The sequence below is a fragment of the Epinephelus fuscoguttatus genome, linkage group LG15, assembly GCF_011397635.1.
Source record: "Epinephelus fuscoguttatus linkage group LG15, E.fuscoguttatus.final_Chr_v1".
Lineage (NCBI taxonomy): Eukaryota > Metazoa > Chordata > Actinopteri > Perciformes > Serranidae > Epinephelus > Epinephelus fuscoguttatus.
In genome coordinates this window covers 39,205,848-39,226,782 of record NC_064766.1, presented here as the reverse complement: position 1 = coordinate 39,226,782, position 20,935 = coordinate 39,205,848, and the positions used below count along the sequence as shown (strand labels likewise).

Below are 20,935 nucleotides of genomic sequence, written 5' to 3'. Positions count from 1 at the left end.
TTCCATCTTTTGCCAAGAGGGAACTTTAGATATTGGTCCCTAGATTATGTTCACCCAGTTTCATGCAGATCGCTCAAACTTCCTAGGAAGAGATCCATTTGAAGTGTTTTTCAAAAAATTCAAAATGGTGGAAAATCTATATAAGCGGAAGTTATGGGTTCTTGAGGCAAATGTGTTCCTCATGAGGAGAGGCATCTCTGTGCAAAGTTTCATGTCTCTACGACATACGGGGCATGAGATATGCCCATTCAAAGTTTGACATTTCAATGGGTTGCTATAGCGCCCCCCTTTGGCCAATTGATGTAATATTGCTTCATTGGCATCCTCCCATGACCCTCTACCACTGTGCCAAATTTCACATGGATTGACCAAGTCAGTGAGGAGAAAAACGTGGAACAGACACACACACAGAGTTTTCGTCATTATATAGTAAGATATTGTGACATAGTTCAGATTACATGTATATGAGCTGAGTTTCTAATGACGAAGACGAGGGGATGATGGATGGCGTGAGACCAGGCCCCCAGGAAAGTTTATCAGACTTCCCTCCAATTTTTCCCAGTGGTCACTTGTCGTGTTGCAGCAAAAAAATCCCCTGCGGTCCAAAGAGCTTTGTCCCCATAGACCACCATTATAAAAGAGACATCTGTAAAACTGTTGACAGGACGCCTTGAACTGCAAACAAGGTCAATTGTGATTTTTTCTATTATGAACTTTTGAACAAAGGTGGTTTTATGTTTGTAAAACTTTCATCAAGCTGAGAAAAGACATTTAAAAATCTATGATGTCATCACAATGTAAAGTATACGACCCAAGCTCAACACTGTGGTACATATTTTGGGCTGCATTTCACAGAAGTAAACCTGGAAGCTAGGAACTTTTTTAGCGTATGCTCGGTATCTAGTTCTTATCATACATCTATGCGTAAGACCTAGGCCAGATGGCATTTCTAGTCGTGTTTACGACGACAAACCTGGTTGTTAGGACATTTCTACATGTATGGCGATGTGGCGACCAAACTGGTCATTTTAAACCAAAATGTGATGTTTCCTAACCCTTACCAAATGGTTTTGTGCCTTAACACACTCACACACATATGGATATGGATATGTGCAAATTTTGGTGCATTACTTCTCATAGGAAAATGGACCAACAGTGTACAAGAACAGCCTGAGCCGAAACACAAAATGCCTACATTTATTCTGCTGTTCATTGTGGTGGCAGAGAGAGCTCAACCCACTGCAACTCAAGAAATCAATGCATAACACAACGCATTAAGTAATACATCTTTACCACTTTGACATCACAGGCAGCATAAAGAAACATGTTACAGTACAGAAAACACAAGCAAATAAGACTACTTGCTTTAAAGACCCACTCTGACCCACTGATACTGTACTCCATTACATTTCATTTCTATAAAAATCAAAGCATTTAGTCTGTGAAGTGTTCTTACTTTACAGACGGCAGATTAAAGCCTCCAACTATTAAGGACCATCGTTTATAAAGTGCCATAATTAGCTTTTCTTCCAGGCTGTCAATCATTCTGTAATAAGTTGGTGTCACTTTCTCAGATGGTGGCAATCTCATTTTGGACTGCAGCTCTTCATCTCCCACATTACTGCACACTCTTTCATTACAGCTAAATGGCACTTAATGAAATTAAAGAGTTAATTTCCATAATGCTATGTGTTCACTTTAGGGACGTCTCCTTAAGGTAATCATTACTTGGCTTTAAATATATACATGATCCAAGCTGCTGACAGTTCTTCTAAATACAGATTCCTGCCGACCTGCCGTTACAGCTGACGTCACCTTCTTTAATGATAGCAGTCATATTTTGGCACTAACCATCATCCATACATTACACCTAGATGAAGCTTTACACAACTTCAGAGTTAGGGTTTGGTCAATGTAGCAAATAGAAGAATAAAGTTGTGCAAAAGGTGCAAAATAAATATAAACAAGAATTGCAACAATCATTGGATCACCCACTTTGAATGTTATCACTTGATTAAGTGGTAATTAGCTTTATAGATATGGATTAAAAGGGTCCTGCTACACTTACTAATAGGTTCAGAGCACCCATTATTAGATTCATGGCTCTTCTTACCTTAACTAACTCAGTAATTTTTCCAATGTTTACACAACCCAATCACCAGAAATATTATTCGCACTGTATGTTTCTGGAAACCACGGATTTATTTTACTACACTATTATGTAGTGGACATGTTGAAACTTTATGTTTTACCAAAACTGTGATTAACGTGTGGTTAGTGTGGCACAAAAACATTTGGTTATGGCTGGTTAAAGATCATGTTTTGGCTTGTAATACCCAGTTTTGGGAGCACAATCACTGCTGGAAATGCAGGAATGTCTCAGCATAAAGCAACCAATTTTCGAGTTCCGAGTTTGGTGGTTTAAAAGGTGTTGGAAACACTGATGACTTGCTAAAACATAACTGGTTTTGTTGTATGCTGGTCTTGAACAGTGGTCTGCATCTTGGCAGGTGTCACATCATCCACCATTCCCTCCCTCCTTCTGATCACAAAGTCAGCTCATAGACTACGGCCCTTTAGAAACACTGATATAACACGAATGAAACATACAAATCGTGATTTGCAGAAACATACAACGCAAACATATTCCTCTGGCAACTTGGCTGGTATGCGGCTTAGAATTAGTAAAGAAGTGGAATACAACCAAACAAATTGAGCAAAACTGCTAAGAAAGAAAGAGAATTACACCGATTGGATAAAATAAAATGTGTTGCCTGCTTTTGCAATAATATGGAGAGTAAATTAAAGGAGTAAAGGCCACTAAAGTAGAGAAATAACAATTGAACTTCCTTAAAAGGCGTGAGACACCAAGGCGATGAACATTGGGCCGTTGGTGAGCGTCTATCGCCCTGGTCAGTGTGGTGCGTCTTGCACCGTTGCCCCTTGTTGGCCTCCTTTTTTTGACCACTTCAGCATGTTCAATCAGTGGCGGAGGAGAAGACACAACCCGCTGATGAATAAAATCACTCTTATTGGCAGTTCAGTTCAGCGCACAAGTGGAGAAACCGAAGTGAGGAAAGTAAACAAAGAGCTGAAGTCAAGAAGGAGTGAGGTCAAAACAAACTTGTTATATTAGGTGAGATTATTTTTTTTTTTAGCCATTGAGTTCTTTATCTGAAATGTCTCATGATGGTTAATGTGATTGTTCACTGGTGCACAATTAATATTGTTCTTTTAACATTAGATTGTGTTGTTATTGTGCTAACTAGCATCAAGACGGTCTTCTGGTTTCTTTTCTTGATTGATGAATACAGACTACTGCTATCTGCTAGTATTGAGAGTTATTTCCTCTCATGCAGACGCAGAACATACTTGCTGGTTGGCCGTCAGCTGTAGTCCTTCTGGTGTTTCATGGGCAATTTTTTAGGCTGAGGTCTGGCGATATAAGGTGACGCAGCAGGGGGCTTTCGTTACGACTAGTTCTGTGAAGTCGGTTTGGTGTGTCTGGGCCTTCACAGGTGACGGCAGAAGAAACTACTACACATTTTCTAAGCATTAAAGTTAAGGACTTTGTCTGGAATCCAAAAACAAAATCTTTAACGTTACCATCTTGCCGCTGTTTGACACATAAACATACTGGATTTTGGAAAGATCCTCTAAGCACAGTAAAATATTCTAGTGAACCAGAAGCTGTTTGTATCTGAGATTTTCAGTTTACATTTTGTCATATTACATTCTGTACCTTAGGACCTGTAATACACCAGAGCCTTCCATGTTCATCCTTAAAGCAGCACCACCACAGAAATACATCAAATTCTCATTTTCAAAGCGTTACATTAGATCCTTGTCTGCGTCCCCTGAGTCTGAAACATGTCTGATTACCATCACACCAATGTCTGGTGACAAACAGATCCTGTCTGACAGCCGCCGAGCAGATACGCTGGCAGATTCTGCACATTTGGCCCAAAGGCCCCTCGATCGAGAGTATCCACGCGTCAGAGGATCTAACTGATCTTCCACAAAGCCTCACCTCCGTCGAGCTCTCTCTCTCTCTCTCTCTCTCTCTCTCTCTCTCTCTGATCCTCCCCCACAATGCCTGGCTTTGAAAATGGATAGAGATGGAGGCTGGGTAAGGACCTGCTCACAGTCAGCAAGCTAAATGACACGGACGCTTTGAAAGTGGTGCTCGCACAGTTCCTCACACAGGCTTCAAAGGACAGTCACATCGGAGGGAAAGGAAAAGTGAGCAAAGTGAGCAACATAAAGGGACAAATCACCAGCTTCTCCACATACTCTGACCTCTGGTTAGGCCTGCTGTGAGATTTACATATGCTGTTGGATGGTGGTCTCAGATGGTGTCCACACAACCCAATCAGCAGTGGCATTGAACATTTCTGCAAACCACTGAACATTCGTAAGTTTCATATGTAGCAGGTATGTTGAAACTTCAGGTTTCTTTATGTTTTAGCAATGCTGTGGTTAATGTGGTTTTGTTTAGGCATAAAAACACTTATGAACAGTTCATGTTTCAGCCGAAAGTACCTGGATGTGTCACCACAACCGCCATTGGAAACTGGGCTACCACACTAATGCAGAAGATCACAAACAAAGGTTTCTTTGGCTTTCCATCCGCTCTAAACTTATGATTCCTAAGTTTAAGGCCTCTCACTGATTGGACAACAGTGATGCCCATCATAACATCTGGAGCCAACATGTCCCATTTGCCAGTCGTAATTAACACATGTATGCATGCTTTTTTATAAACCATGTGTGCTTTGGTCCAGACATGAGCTCCCTCTCTCTGTCTTTATATTCGAACATTGCCTCCAGGTTAAAAAATGAGCCAGAGAAGGTGTTGCAGCTAAAAATCCCATAAGAGTGTTTTGATGTCCAGTTCAAGCCTGCTGGTGGCTGCATGTCACCTCAACCTTTGGACCTATCATCGACATTTAACTCAGGGGATGAAATTTCATTCTAACAACTGGTCACATACCGCCGCTTGTTTTGACGTCCACATACGACGCTGTGTCTCTTTAACATACACTTCGTTATCACAGGAAATGTACAGTTTCTGCCTTTTCAAAATAAACATGCATCAATGAAACACCTCATATTTACGTTTATCACCTTGTGCAACGAATGCATGTGGTAAGGTTTAGAAAAAAACATCCTGGTTTGGCTCAACATTAACGGGAACAGCCCACTGGTTCAACATCCCATTGTTCCGACCATATTAAACTCATTGTTCCTAAGTCCGTTCCGAAATCATCATGATGCCCTGTGGTTAAGGTCTGGTTAGGTTTAGGCACAAAAACCACTTGGTTAGGGTCAGGAAAAGATCATGGTGTGGGTTAAAATGAAAAAGAAAGTGACAAACACATAAGCCGTGAGCCTGCTCCGCCTCAAGCCAGTCGCGGTGCACCATACGCCCGCCGCGAGCCGTTCAGCACCGTGGACAGTCGGACTAATGGGATGTCGAACCAATGACATGGACCCACATTAACGCGGGAAGCAAACAATGTGCTCCTGGGTGAGTCTGGTGTTTGTTGGACCCATCCACTGCCCTATTGGGAATTTTCAGCTCCTTAAGTCGCCTTGTTTTCTGGTGATGTTTCAAACTGACACCCTCCAGTGGCATTATAAACTGCTGCTACCTGGCGGCGTATCATACCACAGCCAAAGGACAACTTCTCATCAGTGTCTAATGTGGCTATCATTGACCAAGCAGCGTTATTTGATGACTTTGGAATCAGAACGGGTTGTCACAATCTTCCCAAATGACACATTTAACTATCATGATGTGATGTGTTCAGTATTCCAAAGTCTAGAAGAGACGCACAATGAAATCTTTTCATCCCCATTGAAGTTAACGACGGCCTACACCAAAAGTTAGATGCGCAGCCGCTGTGAGTCTCCAGTACGCTTGTGCTATGTTCCAGGAGGTGGAAGATCTGGGTAATTTGATGCCACGCAAAATCGATCTTTTTTTGGCTTCATGCACACTGAGCAACTTTAACAGGAATAAACAGGGCTCCGTTTGCTGGTGCATTGCATCACATCTAGGCATTTTACCACCACCTGTTGATCAGTGGCATCACGTGAAACCATTGGAAGGACTGCATATTGTGTCGTACGAGCGCATGTACAGAGCACCTTTAATCTATACAGGTGAATAATTGTGTTCTGTTCAATTGCCAAGAAGCCACATTATAAATTTATAATTTAACGGAGACACCTGCTGCATTCACGTCATCATCGTGGCAGTATCTGAGACTTTACAGTCACCCTGACAGGAAGTGATAAGGCCTCAGTGTGACAGCATTGTATATCTATAATTACTGCATGTCTGACTCTTTTATCTCAGATGCTATATTTGATGGGGATTGATGGACTGGATTGTGAGAGAAAATAGCGGCTAAGACAAAAGTTTTATTTTTCTTCATTGTTCACCGTCTGTCGTCAGCCAGCTCTCTGCCTCTGCATGAAGCCTACTGATGTGAAGCTGTGCAGCCTGTAGTTACCACTACAGGGAGCGCGGGCGTGTGTGTGTGTTGTGGGGGTTCTGATTCGCTGCACGTACTAAAGGTCAGAGCTTCTGCTCCTGAGTATTTTAATATTTCTGACAGACAGAGAGACAGACCTAGCCTTACAAGAGTTTTCAAATAAAAACAAAAATAGAAATGTCAGAAAGCATCGGCTGTGCCACCACAGAGCAGACAGAGCTACAGCGGGACTGTTTGAATGTTAGAGAGTGTGTGTGTGTGTGTGTGTGTGTTCAAGGGTTGAAATACAGCAATCTGTGTTCTTCTGTCATGCTGCTCTGTTTCTCCATGATAATAAACAAGAGATGAAAATAAACTTTTACAGTCTCTGTAGATCTGTTTTAATCTTAAAACTACTTTCTAGTATTGAACTTGCGGCAAGTTGTACTAGCTAACCCTGTCTCCTGGAAATTAAGTTCACATACAACTAATTTACAAAAGCAAAAATGCTTTAAAGGATACATAACGTGTTTTATTAACATAATGTTTATTAATGAATATTTCTGGAAAGTTACAAAACTTATGATACTGCATTTGTTTGTCCCCAAAGTATCTGATCTTAATACAATATCTGATCATAACATCCGCTGCATTATCCAACTTTTTGGTGGTTATGTTTGCCATCATAACACTATGGAGAAAAAGTATTTAGTAATACAGAAACATCATTTCTAGAAGACAGGGTTGCCACATGGAGGAATCAGTGTTTGCGGACTTCAATCCAACTGAATCCTACCAAAGTTTGAAGTTTCCTAAGAAGAAAATCGAACCATTTTAGCTTCAAGAACAAGAGACAAAGCCTTTAGCGCCTTTTACACTGCCTCCTCAAGGCGGAATTTCCTGCTCTTATTCAGTCTAACCATTCTTTATAAAAGGTAAAATTGCAGAATGGGGGGACAGAGCTGTCTCGCCTTAGTGCATCAGTGGAGGTAGTGATGGTGCCAAATTGACATCAGTATAAAAGAGACAAGGACCGTGGACAAGACAGGTATGATGTTTTGTTAATGTGATATTTGTGCAACCCACCACCGGGAGATTTGAAAGGCAGCTACCAGCAGTTAGCAGCTAACTCGAAGAAGAACAGTAAATGTCCATAAACTGGGAAAACAATGAGGTTTGGGAGTTCCTTACCCTCCGAGTAGAGGACACGATCAGCCACAGTATAACAGGGACAATAAATGATTGTTATTGCTGTGTTAATGCTATTGTTATTTATAAAGTGTTACTGATGTGTGTGTTATATCACACTAGAGGCCAACACTGTTATGGTAAATGTCACACCCGTCATGCCCCTTTTGCTTCTTGGGATGCTGCCGTTGTTTGGTTCCGTGTGAAAATGCAAAGGCAGAGTAAAGAAGGGACTTTGTGTCAACCCTTTAGCACATCCCTGCATTAAAAAGCCTTTTGTCATTAAGTGTAAATTCTAATTTTCCCCAAAACAATACGTCAATGGCTGACTTGACCCCCAGTCTAACTAGTGTGGCAAGCCGCATGAAGATACCTCCAGATATTTGACATTGAACTCGTGTCTGATTTACTTTATTTGGCTGTTGTTTCTTCCATTGTCTGGTTGATCCAGTCCAGTAGCACTCCCAGTTTTCATTGGCAGCTATCTTTGCACTGGAGTAACCTGGGCGAATACACAAAATAAACTTTGCTTTGGTACACCTGCAGCATGACAAACAAAAATGCATTGTTTCATTATTAAACAACTTTGTCAAGAGAAACCAGAAGCTCCTGGCACTGAGACAGCAGAGGCAGGTAAAGAAGAACAACGACTCCTCCAGAGATTCTCAGTCCCAGCAGTGCTATTAGAAATGTTCGCTGGCCGGCAGCCAGAGGATGGACTCTGGTGCCAGGCCGATTTCTCAACTTTTTATGGCCATTTCCCAAGGTCACTGTCTGTTTTGATTCTTGGTTGAGATATTAATTATAAAGTTTCTGCCTGTAGTTCTTTAGTTTTCAAATGTAACAAAAAAAAGCTGTCAGTTATTTTTAGTTGAATTATCAGAAGTGTATGTCTCATTAGGTAGGCTTAAGCCACAGTATACCCAGTAGGCTATTTCTTCATTTTTAACAGGAGTGACAGACCCTCCACCCCCCACCTATGTCGAATGTCTAACTTGTGATGTGATTCAGTGCCATCTAAAAATATTTGATTTTCTTTACCCTCAGTTTGGATTTGAGTTGGTATGTTTGCTCAGAAGATGCTCTGTGCTTTGTGTCATGGTGGTGCTTCACAGTGCTGCTCTTTATAATCGCCACAGTCTTGAAACACACAATATGACATGCTGGTTTTGGCTCTCAGTCACTGACTCTAGTTGCAGTGCTTATTGGAATGAACAGATTGATTGGCTGAGTAGCATGGATGGATTAGTGAATGGGCGTACTGGGCACAGGCCTGAGGCCCAAAGTGCCAGGGGCCCCAGTGGCCTTCACCTGCAAAATGTCACTCAGAAATACGTATACTGACCTGGAAGAGACTTATGGTGTGTCTCAAATCACATACTTCTGTTAGTACACTTCCATGTAGTATACTATGTGCACTATGTACTCATTGGCGTAGTGCGTGAATTTCGACAGGGTAGTGTTGTCTCAAACCAAACACGGCCGTTGTGCGCTCAAATGACAAGCACAAATTAGCTAGTTAGCAAACTAGCATTAGCATTTGGTACCAAATCATTTCAGACTGCTAAATTAACCCAACAAACATACTGCTGGCTTATACCCAACAACTGTATAGTGGTGCTTAGTGCAAAAAACACATGTATTTGTACAATGCAGTGACGTTCACAGTCGCGCAGTCCTCGGCCGCCATTTCCAATTTGAAAAGTGGTCCCTCCCCTTCCGCTGCATAGCCAAGATGGCGGCCATTGAGGGCGAGAAGTGTCCATAGTTCCACACTCAACTTCTTGACCGTTTTGAGTGCACCATCCAGGTACTCATAGTGCACTACATTTTTAACATTTTTTCAACAACAAAGAGAATCATAACAACTACAAAGAGACACAAAGAGACTCAAAATGACTACAGAAAGGGTCAATACAACTGTAACCCTCTTTTCTTGACTGTTGTTGTTCCCCAGTTCTTCCTGGCTGTGGTTAATAGGCTGGCTACACCACTTGTTTCAATTTTTAGTTTTAATTTTGAAAGAGATGCAAAGAGACTCATAACAACTACAGAAAGGGTCAATACAACCACAAAGCGACACAAAATAACCATTAGGGGACACAATACAACTACAAAGAGACTCAAAATGACTACAAAGAGACACAAAGAGACTCCCAACCACTACAAAAAGTGGCAAAACAACTGCAAAGGGACACAAAATGACCACAAAGCGACACAAAATAACCATTAGGGGACACAATACAACTACAAAGACACTCAAGATGACTACAAAGTGACACAAAGAGACTTCCAACCACTACAAAAACAACTGCAAAGGGACATAAAATGACTACAACGAAAGGTAAACAACTACATAGAGACTTAATAAAACCACAGAGAGATGTGTAATGACTACAAAGAGACACAAAACAACAACAAAAAGAGGATAAACAACTACAGAGTCTGTGTGTGTTGCTCATATGTCCCAAAGGTGGTGGGGTCTTCTTCGTGTCTGTGCCCTGGGGCACATTGTCTCATAATCTGCCCATGCTGAGTAATATTACTAAACCCATGTTACAAGAGTGTCAAGAGTGTGCCAGGGCTGACGTCGTAACCCGGAAGTTTAGCATCGCGCTGGTTCCCGGAAGAGAAAGTGAATGTGATTTTTGCATTGCGTTTTGGATTATGTCAGAAAATAAGCTCTGTGGCTAACACAAGTTTATGATACTTACAGGTTTTGTTCAGCGAGATAATCTTCACATATGAACACCTTTCATACCGCATTTGAAGCTTAAATGCGATCACCAGAAGTAAAAACCTAACGTTAGGCTTTAAAGGGCCAGTGTGTAATATTTGGCATGGTTTATTGTCAATCTGAATCTGGTCGTAGCCTTAATTATGCTTTTATTTATATATATATATATATATATATATATATATATATATATAGCAAGGGCCTTGCTTTAGAGAGGTCGCCATCTTGCGCCGCCATGTATGTACGGCAGACCGAGTGGACAATCCGGCCAGCCAGAGAACGCATTTCATGTGTATAAATGAACCAACGAAGACAGTGGAAGGAAGGAAGAAGGAGGAGGAAACAGCAGAGAGTGTTAGTAGTTCGTCAATAGAGAGTAGTGAAAAGTTTTTTTAGTTATAAAGTTTGCGAATGGACCACACTTACCACGCAACAGGAGAGAATGAACCCGAACCATCATCTGCGAGGAAAAGAAGACGCAACTTCACTCCTGGTGATGCACTCTCTGCAGCGCTTTTCCTCCTGATGATATATCTCCCCAACGATGGTAGCACCGAATCCCATTCTGTGCAGCAAAATGTGAGCAGAGGATTCAGCCTCTCTTCTCACCCGCTCAGCATCCAACACATGGAGTTCCTCATCTGTATGCTCCGGCTCAAACAGTATGGCTCTGGGTCTGTGTCCGCTACAAGAAACTCTTCAAAATCACGTTCAAAGTCGTCCATTGCAGCTGTCAGTCAGTGTGCGGGCTGGAGGTTGGCGGAGCAGAGAGGGGAGGGGGTATCTGCTTGGTACTGTAAACGGGTATGTGTGTATGAAGTGTGTGTGTTACGCTAGAAGAGTCAGAGTTTGCGATGGAGTCTTTTACCCCCTGGAGTGTTACCGGAGTTTTTGGAGTGCTCAAATAAACGGGCCTTTTTCCTGAGCGCTACTCTGGTCTCCTGCTCGTGAGGGATTCATTACAATATCGTAACATGGCTTAGATTTCTAAATAAACATTCACCTCATTTTACACACTGGCCCTTTAACGGACTACATGACTACTCCACGGTCGCATGACTCCTGACGTCACCGCCACTAAGCTTTCAACTGATTTTGGCCGCTTTATTTTAAAAACATTGTACAATGGGGAAATCGGACTGTTTAAGTTAAATAAGAAGCTGTAATGGCGGACTGCCAGCACTCTCGCCTGTTCGGGGGTGATGACGTTTAATGTCCCCGGCAGGGTATGTAGTCGTATTGAGCAACTTGTTAGCAACCGCCTTTTTTACGACACGTTAAAGCTTCAAAATTCACAAGTAGGGTATTTACTGACGTGTATGTTGTAGAACAAAACCTGAAACTCGCTTAAGCTTTTGTTAACCACAGACCTTATTTGAGGCATTTTACCAAAATCCCATTCAAAAAACGTATTGACTTTTAGACGAGAGAACCGGAAGTGCTAAAAGCACTAACGGAGTTCCGGGTTTACTGGCACACTCCCCGCTTGTATTGCCTGCTGTATATGCATACTTACCAAGACACCACTGCATCACGACTTACTTATGCATTTGAGTGAAAGTCCATAGCCCAACAAGTAAATAATCATGACCCCAACTGACCCCCCCCAAAAATTAAAACTGTACTGTACTGAAGTACACCTAAAGAGTAGCTGCACCCAGTTTGAAAATCTGGCTTTCACCGCTAACCAGAGGTGACAACATGCCCTTTACAAGTAATTTCTTCCTCTAGTTAAAATGGAAATAGTCTATAAAGTAGCAGTACTTAAAATATCAGTAAAATATCTCGACACTTTCTCTGCCCCTGCTAATAAATCAGATCTGATGAAGGCAAGCAGCCAAGAACATTTGGTGAAATGCTGAGATGTGTTTTAATTTTGTTGAATAAATCAGACCTGCCATGAGATAATCCAACGACCAGGATAGTTCTCTGGGTTGGTTCAAAACAAGCTCAGAATTAGCTTTCTTCATGTGACACATCATGTTTAGTCTGGCCTCTTTTACACAGCTGGCTTTATCTGGAGTTTTACATTTTCAGGCATTGTGTTATAGGTTCATACTGTGGAATACATCCTATTCAGTTCCTACTTCTGTGCAGCCTCACATCTTATCTAGCCTTGTTGTGGCCTGAGTAAAGGCATGGGGAAGGTATTAATGGGTGAGAAATGGCATTTGAACAGGTGTAAATCACAGCGGAGAGATTAAGTCCTTGATTTACTGTCCTTCCCTCCCCGCGAGAGAGGGAGTGCGACGAGAAAGAGGAAAAGATAAAGACATCAATCATGATCTCTTGGCGAAGCTTTGTTCCTTTGTATTTGTCCTCTTTCTGGTGTCCTCGACATTGTTTTGCTTTTTTCTTTTCATGTGATAACGAGGAGTGAAACTATTGCTCAGCTGCCAACACCACAAGACAGTGTGGGGGCCTTTGGGTGCTCTGTGTGTAATCCATATGAACCCAGTCAACTCAAACAACCCTGTGATTCTGACACACACAGAATGTCAGCGGTGTGACCAGTAGCATCACACCTCTTTGTTTCAAGTGCTACCTCTGAGCACCACTGATGTGTGGCTATGAACAGGAAAGAAAGACATTTCTCTTTAAAACTCTAATGTGGTACATTCACTTATCTTATCAGTTGATCTTTTGATTATTTGATCCATCATTTAATCTATGAACTGTTTGAAAAAAACACTGAAAATACAAGTTCCCTGAGTCCAACATGTGGTTTTCAGCTTGCTTTGTTGTTTGACCAACAGTCCATAAGATATTTTATTTACAGTGATACTCACACACAAATCCCCACAATGTGAGGTCTGCTATCGCCAACCCCATTGCCAGAATAAATGTTAGCATTGTACGCTTCTGTTTATGCTTTGGTCACGTTTAGGCACAACCATAACCATTTGGTTATTGTTAGGAAAAGATCATGTTTTGGCTTTGAATACTGGGTTTTGGGGGCACAGTCCCCACTGGAAACACAGCAATATCTCAATGAAAAACAACCACATTTCATGCCACTATCCCGGCTGGAAACGCAGTGATGTGTCACTAAAAAATAACCACTTTCTGTGGCACTATCTGGACTGGACAGCTGTGTTGTCTTGGTAGAAAAACACCCATTTCTCATGGCACTATCCTTTAAGTAGAAAGTGGTTTCTGGCACCACTTCACCGATTCACAAGGTGCATGGAGAGTGAGGAAACACTGGAAAATGTCAAAAGAGCTCCAGCAACACTCCGACACACAGCGGCTTGTGGCCTTCATCAGGGTCATCATGGCACTATCCTACCAGGAAATTTAGCGATGTCTTGTTAAAGGACGACCTCTTTTTATGCTACTATCCTGGCAGAAAAAGCAGCAATGTCTCGGTTAAAAAAAAAAAAAAAAAGAACCACAGCTTCGTGTGGCACGATCGCAGCTGGAAATGCAGTGATGTCTCGGTCAAAGCAACTGCATATTGTGGCACTTTCTTAGTTGGAAACGCAATAATGTCTCATTAAAAAAACAACCATTTCTCTATCCTGGCAGGAAATTCAGCGATGTCTTGTTAAAGGACAACATCTTTTTGTGCCACTATCCTCTGAGGAAAAACAGTAATGTCTCGGTATAAAAAAACAACCACTTTTTGTGGCACTATCCCAGCTAGAAATGCAGTGATGTCTCAGTACAAAACAACCACTTCTGTGGCACTATTAGGACTGGAAAGCTGTGTTGTCTATAGAAAAACAACCATTTCTCATAGTACTTTCCTACCAGGAAATTTAGCGATGTCTTGTTAAAGGACGACCTCTTTTTATGCCACTATCCTGGCAGGAAAAGCAGCAATATCTCAGTAAAATAAAGAAAAGAACTACAGCTTCTTCTGGCATGATCGTAGCTGGAAATGCAGTGATGTCTCGGTCAAGTAACTGCATTTTGTGGCATTTTCTTAGTTGGAAACGCAGTAATGTCTCATTGAAAAAACAACCGCTTTCATGGCACTATCTCTTTTTGTGCCACTATCCTGTGAGGAAAAGCAGAAGCAATGTTGAAACATTGTTAAAGGACGACCACTTTTTGTGGCACTACCTCAGCTTGAAATGCAGTAATGTCTCATTAAACTGACTAAAAGCTGTGTTGTCTTAGTAAAAAAACAACCATTTCTCTATCCAGACAGGAAATTCAGCGATGCCTTATTAAAGGACAACCTCTTCTTGTGCCACTATCCTGCCAAGAAGAGCAGTGATGTCTTGGTATAAAAACAATACAGCTTTCTGTGGCACCATCTCTGCTGGAAACACAGCAACAGTCCACATGTTTGGTGACTAAAAAGCTGCTGAAATGCAGTGATGTCTCACTAAAAACCAATCTGTTTCTGGTCTGCAGTTTGGCAGGCATCTCCCCCTCCATCATTCACTCCACCTCCTGGTGGCAAAGTCAGCTCATATATTGTATGTCACTTTAGAAATGTTGATATGATATGTATGAAAGGTATTTTCTTCTGGTGAGTGGGCTGCTTTTACCCACATTCACAAACCAAACAGTCAGAGTGAGGCATTACGTCCCTGTGGCATTGTTTCAGGTGGTCATTAGCTGATGCAGCTCACCTGCTCGGCCTCGCCCTGCAGCCTTTATAAGCTGAGCTCCCTGTTGTTTCTCTTACTTATGACTCGTGCAGCATCTCACACACCCATGCTCAGATTTATTTATTTATTTTACTCATCTTGATTAAACGATCAATTGTTTGGTCTATAAAATGTCAGGAAACAGCAAAAAATGCTCATCCTCATTTCCCAGATCTCAAGTTGACATTTTCAAATCACTTCTTTAATCTGCAAACAGAGAGCGAATGTAGAGACACCTCGACTCACCTGCTGCAGTCAAGCCTTGTGTGAAATATGGTGGCTCCTTCTCACTTTAGTGAAAATTAAAGACAAACTTTGTCTTGCATTACAGATAACTGATTAGTGTTCTTTTAACAGTGTCTGCGTGTAGTATGAATATCACTGATCTAACCCAAATTTCACACTTGGATCATTAAAATAAGTCTGTCCCTGAATTAATGTCTCACGCTGCAGAGACGGAGAGGCTGAGTGCTGCTGGAACCCTGCCAGGTGTTTCAAGTGTAATAATGTTGTGAATCACTTTGCACAGAGGAGAGGTAAAGTCAGGGCAGAGCACACTTTAAAAAGAGGTGATGTTCAGGAGGTTTTTACTACCGAGTGCACTTGAAAGTATGCAGCCGGCGGAAACAGGTGCACAGTCAAAATATACACTGGGTAATATTATTGAGACTGTAGTGTATTTGTATGGTTTAAAAATAGTAACTGTCGCTTTGTTGGACAGCTAGTTGTCTGTGTGCTGTTTGGTGCTGAGATGGAGGCACACACTTGTCTGAGTTTGTTTTCTGGCAGCAAACAACAGTCCTGTACCTGGAAATACCCACTAGAGCAGAAAATATGGATTAATCCACCTCTGGAAAAGGATCTCTTGTCTCTTGTCTGAGTAACGTGAAACAACAACAACTGTAACACTACACTACAGCTGTTTTAGGAAGTTACTGAGATGTCTCCTAACATTTAACCACATATTTGTGAGCCTTCTTTAAGATGTATGTATTCAGTCGTGGGTTTGGAGTCTCAGAGTTTTGAATCCACAATATTTTCTTTACTTGTGAGTGCGTGAAAAAAAGTTGACTTGCACAAAATCCTCGAGTTTCAGTCAATTTCTTACATTTTATTACTGTTGCACCATTTATACAAGTACATATAATTTTGAATGCATCAATTTCCATATCATCTTTTTGTTTTGTTTTTGAATGAACGTGTGGTGTGGAAATAGCAGTGGTGAGACATGGAATGAAAATATCAACTGTAGTTGCCATGGATGCAGACTGAGAAATTATTTTTTTTATTTTTTTTTTCCACTTGACCAAAAAGACAGGACTACAGGTTCACCCAACCACGGACATGCAATTTACTGAGTCAAGAGAGGAAGAAAAAGTGAACCGAGTGACACACAACGCTCCTCGAGTGTTTGTTTCTGCTACGGTTTGACAAGTGCTGGGAGGAAAACGCTGCGTATCAGTCGGATGAAACAGAAAAGTTGGCAGATGGATGGCTGAGATGAATAAATATATAGATATATACCTACATATATGCAAAGGTGGAATAAGGAAAGTACATTGACTCAAGCACTGAAGATAAGTACAATGTAAGGGTGCTGGTATCTTACGCAACTGTTACTATTACGTAAAACCCTCAAATATTTAGTCTGTCTGACCGTTTGCTCTGATATTTATTGTCCTACAATCTTTCCTTTCTTGTTAACCTCTTTCTTCTTCATTTCCTCTGTCCTTGCTTGTGTATCTCCGTTCTTCCTTCCAGTCCATCACAACTTCTTTCCTTCCTCTCTTTATTCTGCTCTTGTAACAGCGTCCTTCCTTCCTGCTGATCCTAAAGCACAACAATCCCCAAAACTAGAGATACAAACTCTTTCTACTGCCACAGAGTATTCTCTAGTAATATTGCTTTTACTTGAGTCAAAGATTTACCTCTTTTCTTCTGTCTCTGCACACATGTACACATACATGATATATATTCAGGAAAAGTAAAGGAAAATGCATGATGGATGAAAATGACAAAATCAGAAGCTCCCTTTTCATGTGCAAGGCTTTTCCATCCCATAATGATAGTGCGGTGTATGGTTGCCATAGGGACATGGACCACAGTAGATTGAGTAGGTTGCTGATGATCGTTCACAGAAATCTCACCCCTCCTGTCCTCCATGGGATCAGACTGCTGAGCCGAACAGCCGGCACACGATCTCGTCTGTGGTGTTTTTTACCTGCTTAGATACCAAAGTGGGGACGCTCACTCCACGCTCACTCTACAGGACAGACTGCTTTATGTTTCCGCTATAATCATATGAAGGGTAATTATGAATGCCAACTTCAGATTGATCTGCTGGTTTGCCTTTGTTGACAAATTTGTTATAACTGGGCATAAAATTGCCAGACAAATGGCAAACTCCAACATTTGAGTACATATACATAAAGAGTTTGGAGGGGTTTTTTTAACTATGTATGAGCATGTAATGCTTTAACTGGTCTGGAAACAGGAAAATCCCCCAAAGTTTCCAATTTTAATTATTTAATTTCCAAATTTAATTCCAAAATTCCAGAAATTGCTCTTAATTTCTTTACAAATATAACTTGTGGTAAGCTCATGTTCACACCTTCCATCACTGTCCAATATATCAATATACTTTTACAATATACTTTCACTTCTTAAGTATATTTAGTGGCTAACCTTTCACTTAAGTTAAATGCAGGACTTTTACTTACAGTACGTGTAAGTACGCCTACATTTTTATCTTAAGTAAGTGAAAGACTCAAGTTCTACAGTCCAGAAACTGAAGGCAATCACAGAAAAGAGCTGAACTCCGGACGTCTCCTGATGATGCAGCAAACGTCACCAACTTGGTTGTCTAAGCAGGATCAAACTACCTCTGAGACGTGATTGTAAAATCTGTTTCACCCCGGTCAGCAGTAGATATGTCTTTTAAGACAAAAAACTTCTAAAATTTGTCATCAGATTTGGACGGAGGATCAGAGATTTCTCTCAGACTTTCTAAGAGCACCGCGGAGATCTTTCCAGCGAGGCTCTGCAGATTTTATAAGTGTATTACAAATGTTAAAAAACCACTTAGTTCACTTACAATATACCTAAGGGTTTCAGTACAAAATCTAGAAGTTTATCTGAAAAATTCCTACGACTGTTTTATACGTCTAAGAATGTGTTTTGCTCTGCAAAGCCAGCCTTTTTTGTCAACCTCCGAAATGTCTTAGAAGGACGGAGTGTTCTCAGTCCTCACAATAAATTTAACCTCCCTTTAAAGGTTCTTATCAGTTCTTGCCGTACAGGAAAAGTGGTGTGCAACCACAAGAGGAAAATTGATAGCAACACAACCCAACGATACCAAAAAGTTGGGGGAGGATGGGTTAAAAAAGGGCGCAGCCACAATTCCACGGCAATGAAAAACTTGAGGCTAAAGTCGAGAGCATGATACACTGAAGAGGAGGATGAGTGGAAGGGGGAGAGCTGAAGAGTGGACGTACCCAGCTGGTAAAGTGATTTCTTAAACCCCCTCCTTCCCTCAGTCCTGTTTCCCCAAATTTTGTGCCGTCCACAGAGCAGAAGGTGCAGGTGGATGTTTGAACGCAGGCCTACTGTGAGCTGAGATGGGAGTCGGGTTAAACCTCTTGACCGTATGAGGGAGAGGGATGATGGATGAGGGATGGCGAGGCGTATGGCCGACACAGACTCGTATCAAAGTTCAAATACTACAGCAGAAAAAAATAGAATAAAACATAACAATAATAATAGCAATAATCATCTGCAGCGGTGGGAAACTTCTCCAGGTGGTTGCTCCAGTCCTCCTCAATCAACAAATCATTATCATTACAATTATTATTATTATTGTTATTATCATAATATGGGTGGGCTAGTTAATTTCATTTTCATTTTTTTTAATCGTCATCGTCGTTGAGTTAGGTACTTTATTTTTTCATTTCCGAAAAGAAGCTGTCCATTAATCTTGAACTGCTACGGTTTGATCCTTGCTTGGTGCCTCTGTGGCGTTCGCCTCCTTGGCTGGAGGCTCGGCGGCTGGTGTTGAACTAGGGGCTGCGGCGGCCTCCTTCGCCGGTGCGGGAGCCGCCGCTGCCTCTGTGGGCTTGGGGTCAGGGGAGGCAGCGGGGGCCGCCTCGGCTTTGGCTGCTGGTGCCGCGGGGGCCTCAGTCTTTTTGGCGTCGGCCTCATCTTTACTCTCAGCTGCAGGTGCCGCGGCCTTAGCCTCGGGCTCCTTGGCGGCAGGGGCCGATTCTTTGGCCGGGGCGGCTGCAGCTGGTTTCTCCTCGGCCTTGGCGGGCTCTGCGCTCTTGGGCGCCTCTGTTTTCGGCTCAGCGTTGGCAGCAGGTTTCTCGGGCTCCTTTGCGGCCGGAGTGGCATTCTTATCCTCCTCTTTGGGCGCAGCAGCGTCTGCTGCCGGCGCCTCCTTGGCCGCTGTGTCGTTCGCTACCTCCTTAGTGTCGGTGGCAGCTGGGGCCTCGTCTTTGTTGTCTTTCGGTGCTTCGCTCTCCTCAGCAGATGCCCCCTCTGCTTTAGCATCCTTGTCTTTGGCCTTGTCATCATTAACATTGTATCCCTTCTTCTTTTTGCTGAGCTTGCCTCCCATTTTGGATCTCTGGCCTCTGAAAGAGAAAGGGAAGAAAAGAATTTCAGCACTGTTGAAGCTGCCATTCATTCACAACAAGAAACAAGCTCATACCACAAAAATAAACCAAACAATAAACCAAATGCAAGAACTGCAAAAATCACGTCTTTGAGCACACTGGAAGCTCTCAATAGAAATAAATGAAAGATCACAACCAATGAGTGAGTGATGCTTCAAGCAACGCTCTTCTTCAGAGAATGATTTTTAATGAAGAGCAGTCTCTCTTTGTGGAAAAACTGAATCAGTTTTTTACACCAGCTGCCTGTCAGGCTACAGACTTTTCTGTATGAGACAGCAGGTGCAGGATCTGACATCTCTGCATGAGCTTTCATAAAGGAAGAGACCAAGAAAAAGAAAATGGTCATAGAAATGATATGCAGCAGCCATGCATTTATGAAAAAACATCTCCCATTTTGCATTTTTGATGCATGCGCTCAAACCGAAGCACATGCTCCTCAGAGAGCCTCCCAGCGTGATGTTTTCTTCTTTCAGAGCAGGCAAAGCTTATTTAAACATGAGGAGAGGAAACAGTCACGTGGGTTCAAACGCTACACGGAAGAAAAGTGAATGAAAACAGTAGTATAGTATTTTTATTTCATGGGCCCAAGCACCAAATGGAGCGAGGAGCCTCTTGAAATGCAAGAAATTATTGTTATATTTCTGAGAGATAAATCACTATTTGGAGTGGCTAAACATGCTCAAAAACTTAAACTTTGCTCACATATCAGACGTGGTGAAAAATTCTTTGGGTCACACACTGATTTCAAAAACTGGCTCGGTAGCGCCCGTACAGAATCTCTACGAAACAGCCCGAAGCTGGTCTCACTTGCATGTATGAAACTTGCTAGGCACATGTAACATGCCAAGACATACAAAAAAGTCTCCCAGAGCCATACCCTTAACCCAACATGAAGTTTGAATTTTCCATGTAATTTTGGTCAATTTTTGGACAGAGTCCTCCAAGAGATTTATTCTGATAGACTTCAAATTTTGTCTGTACCATCTAAAGACCTCCACATGAAAAGTTATCAAAAGCTTGACTTTTCGTCGAACCGTGTGACTGTAGCAAGGCATCAAACTTACATGTTTCGCCAACAAACAGGAAGTGAATTTGTAACTCCAAGGTACATTGTCCAGGCACCCCTGAACTTCACACGTTTGATAAGAGTCCCATCCTGAACACATCTACATTAGAGTTCTCGCGCCCAATACTGGCAACAGGAAATGACATGTTTTATGCTTTCTGATGAACATTGTAATTTTCATCAAATAG

General features: G+C 41.9%; 2 protein-coding genes across 3 annotated transcripts in view; both read right to left on the bottom strand.

The window, feature by feature from the left end:
- The window catches only part of efr3a (EFR3 homolog A (S. cerevisiae)), a 578,128-nt gene that overhangs the window by 555,804 nt on the left and 1,389 nt on the right, over window positions 1-20,935 (bottom strand). The gene's annotated exons all lie outside the window — the stretch shown is intronic.
- The window catches only part of basp1 (brain abundant, membrane attached signal protein 1), a 76,455-nt gene continuing 73,735 nt past the window's right edge, over window positions 18,216-20,935 (bottom strand). For both annotated transcript variants that reach the window (XM_049598558.1, XM_049598559.1), the window contains exon 2: window positions 18,216-19,639. In XM_049598558.1, the coding sequence (XP_049454515.1) occupies window positions 18,979-19,639 (661 nt within the window). In that variant the 3' untranslated portion in view covers window positions 18,216-18,978. The remainder of the gene's footprint in view (window positions 19,640-20,935) is intronic.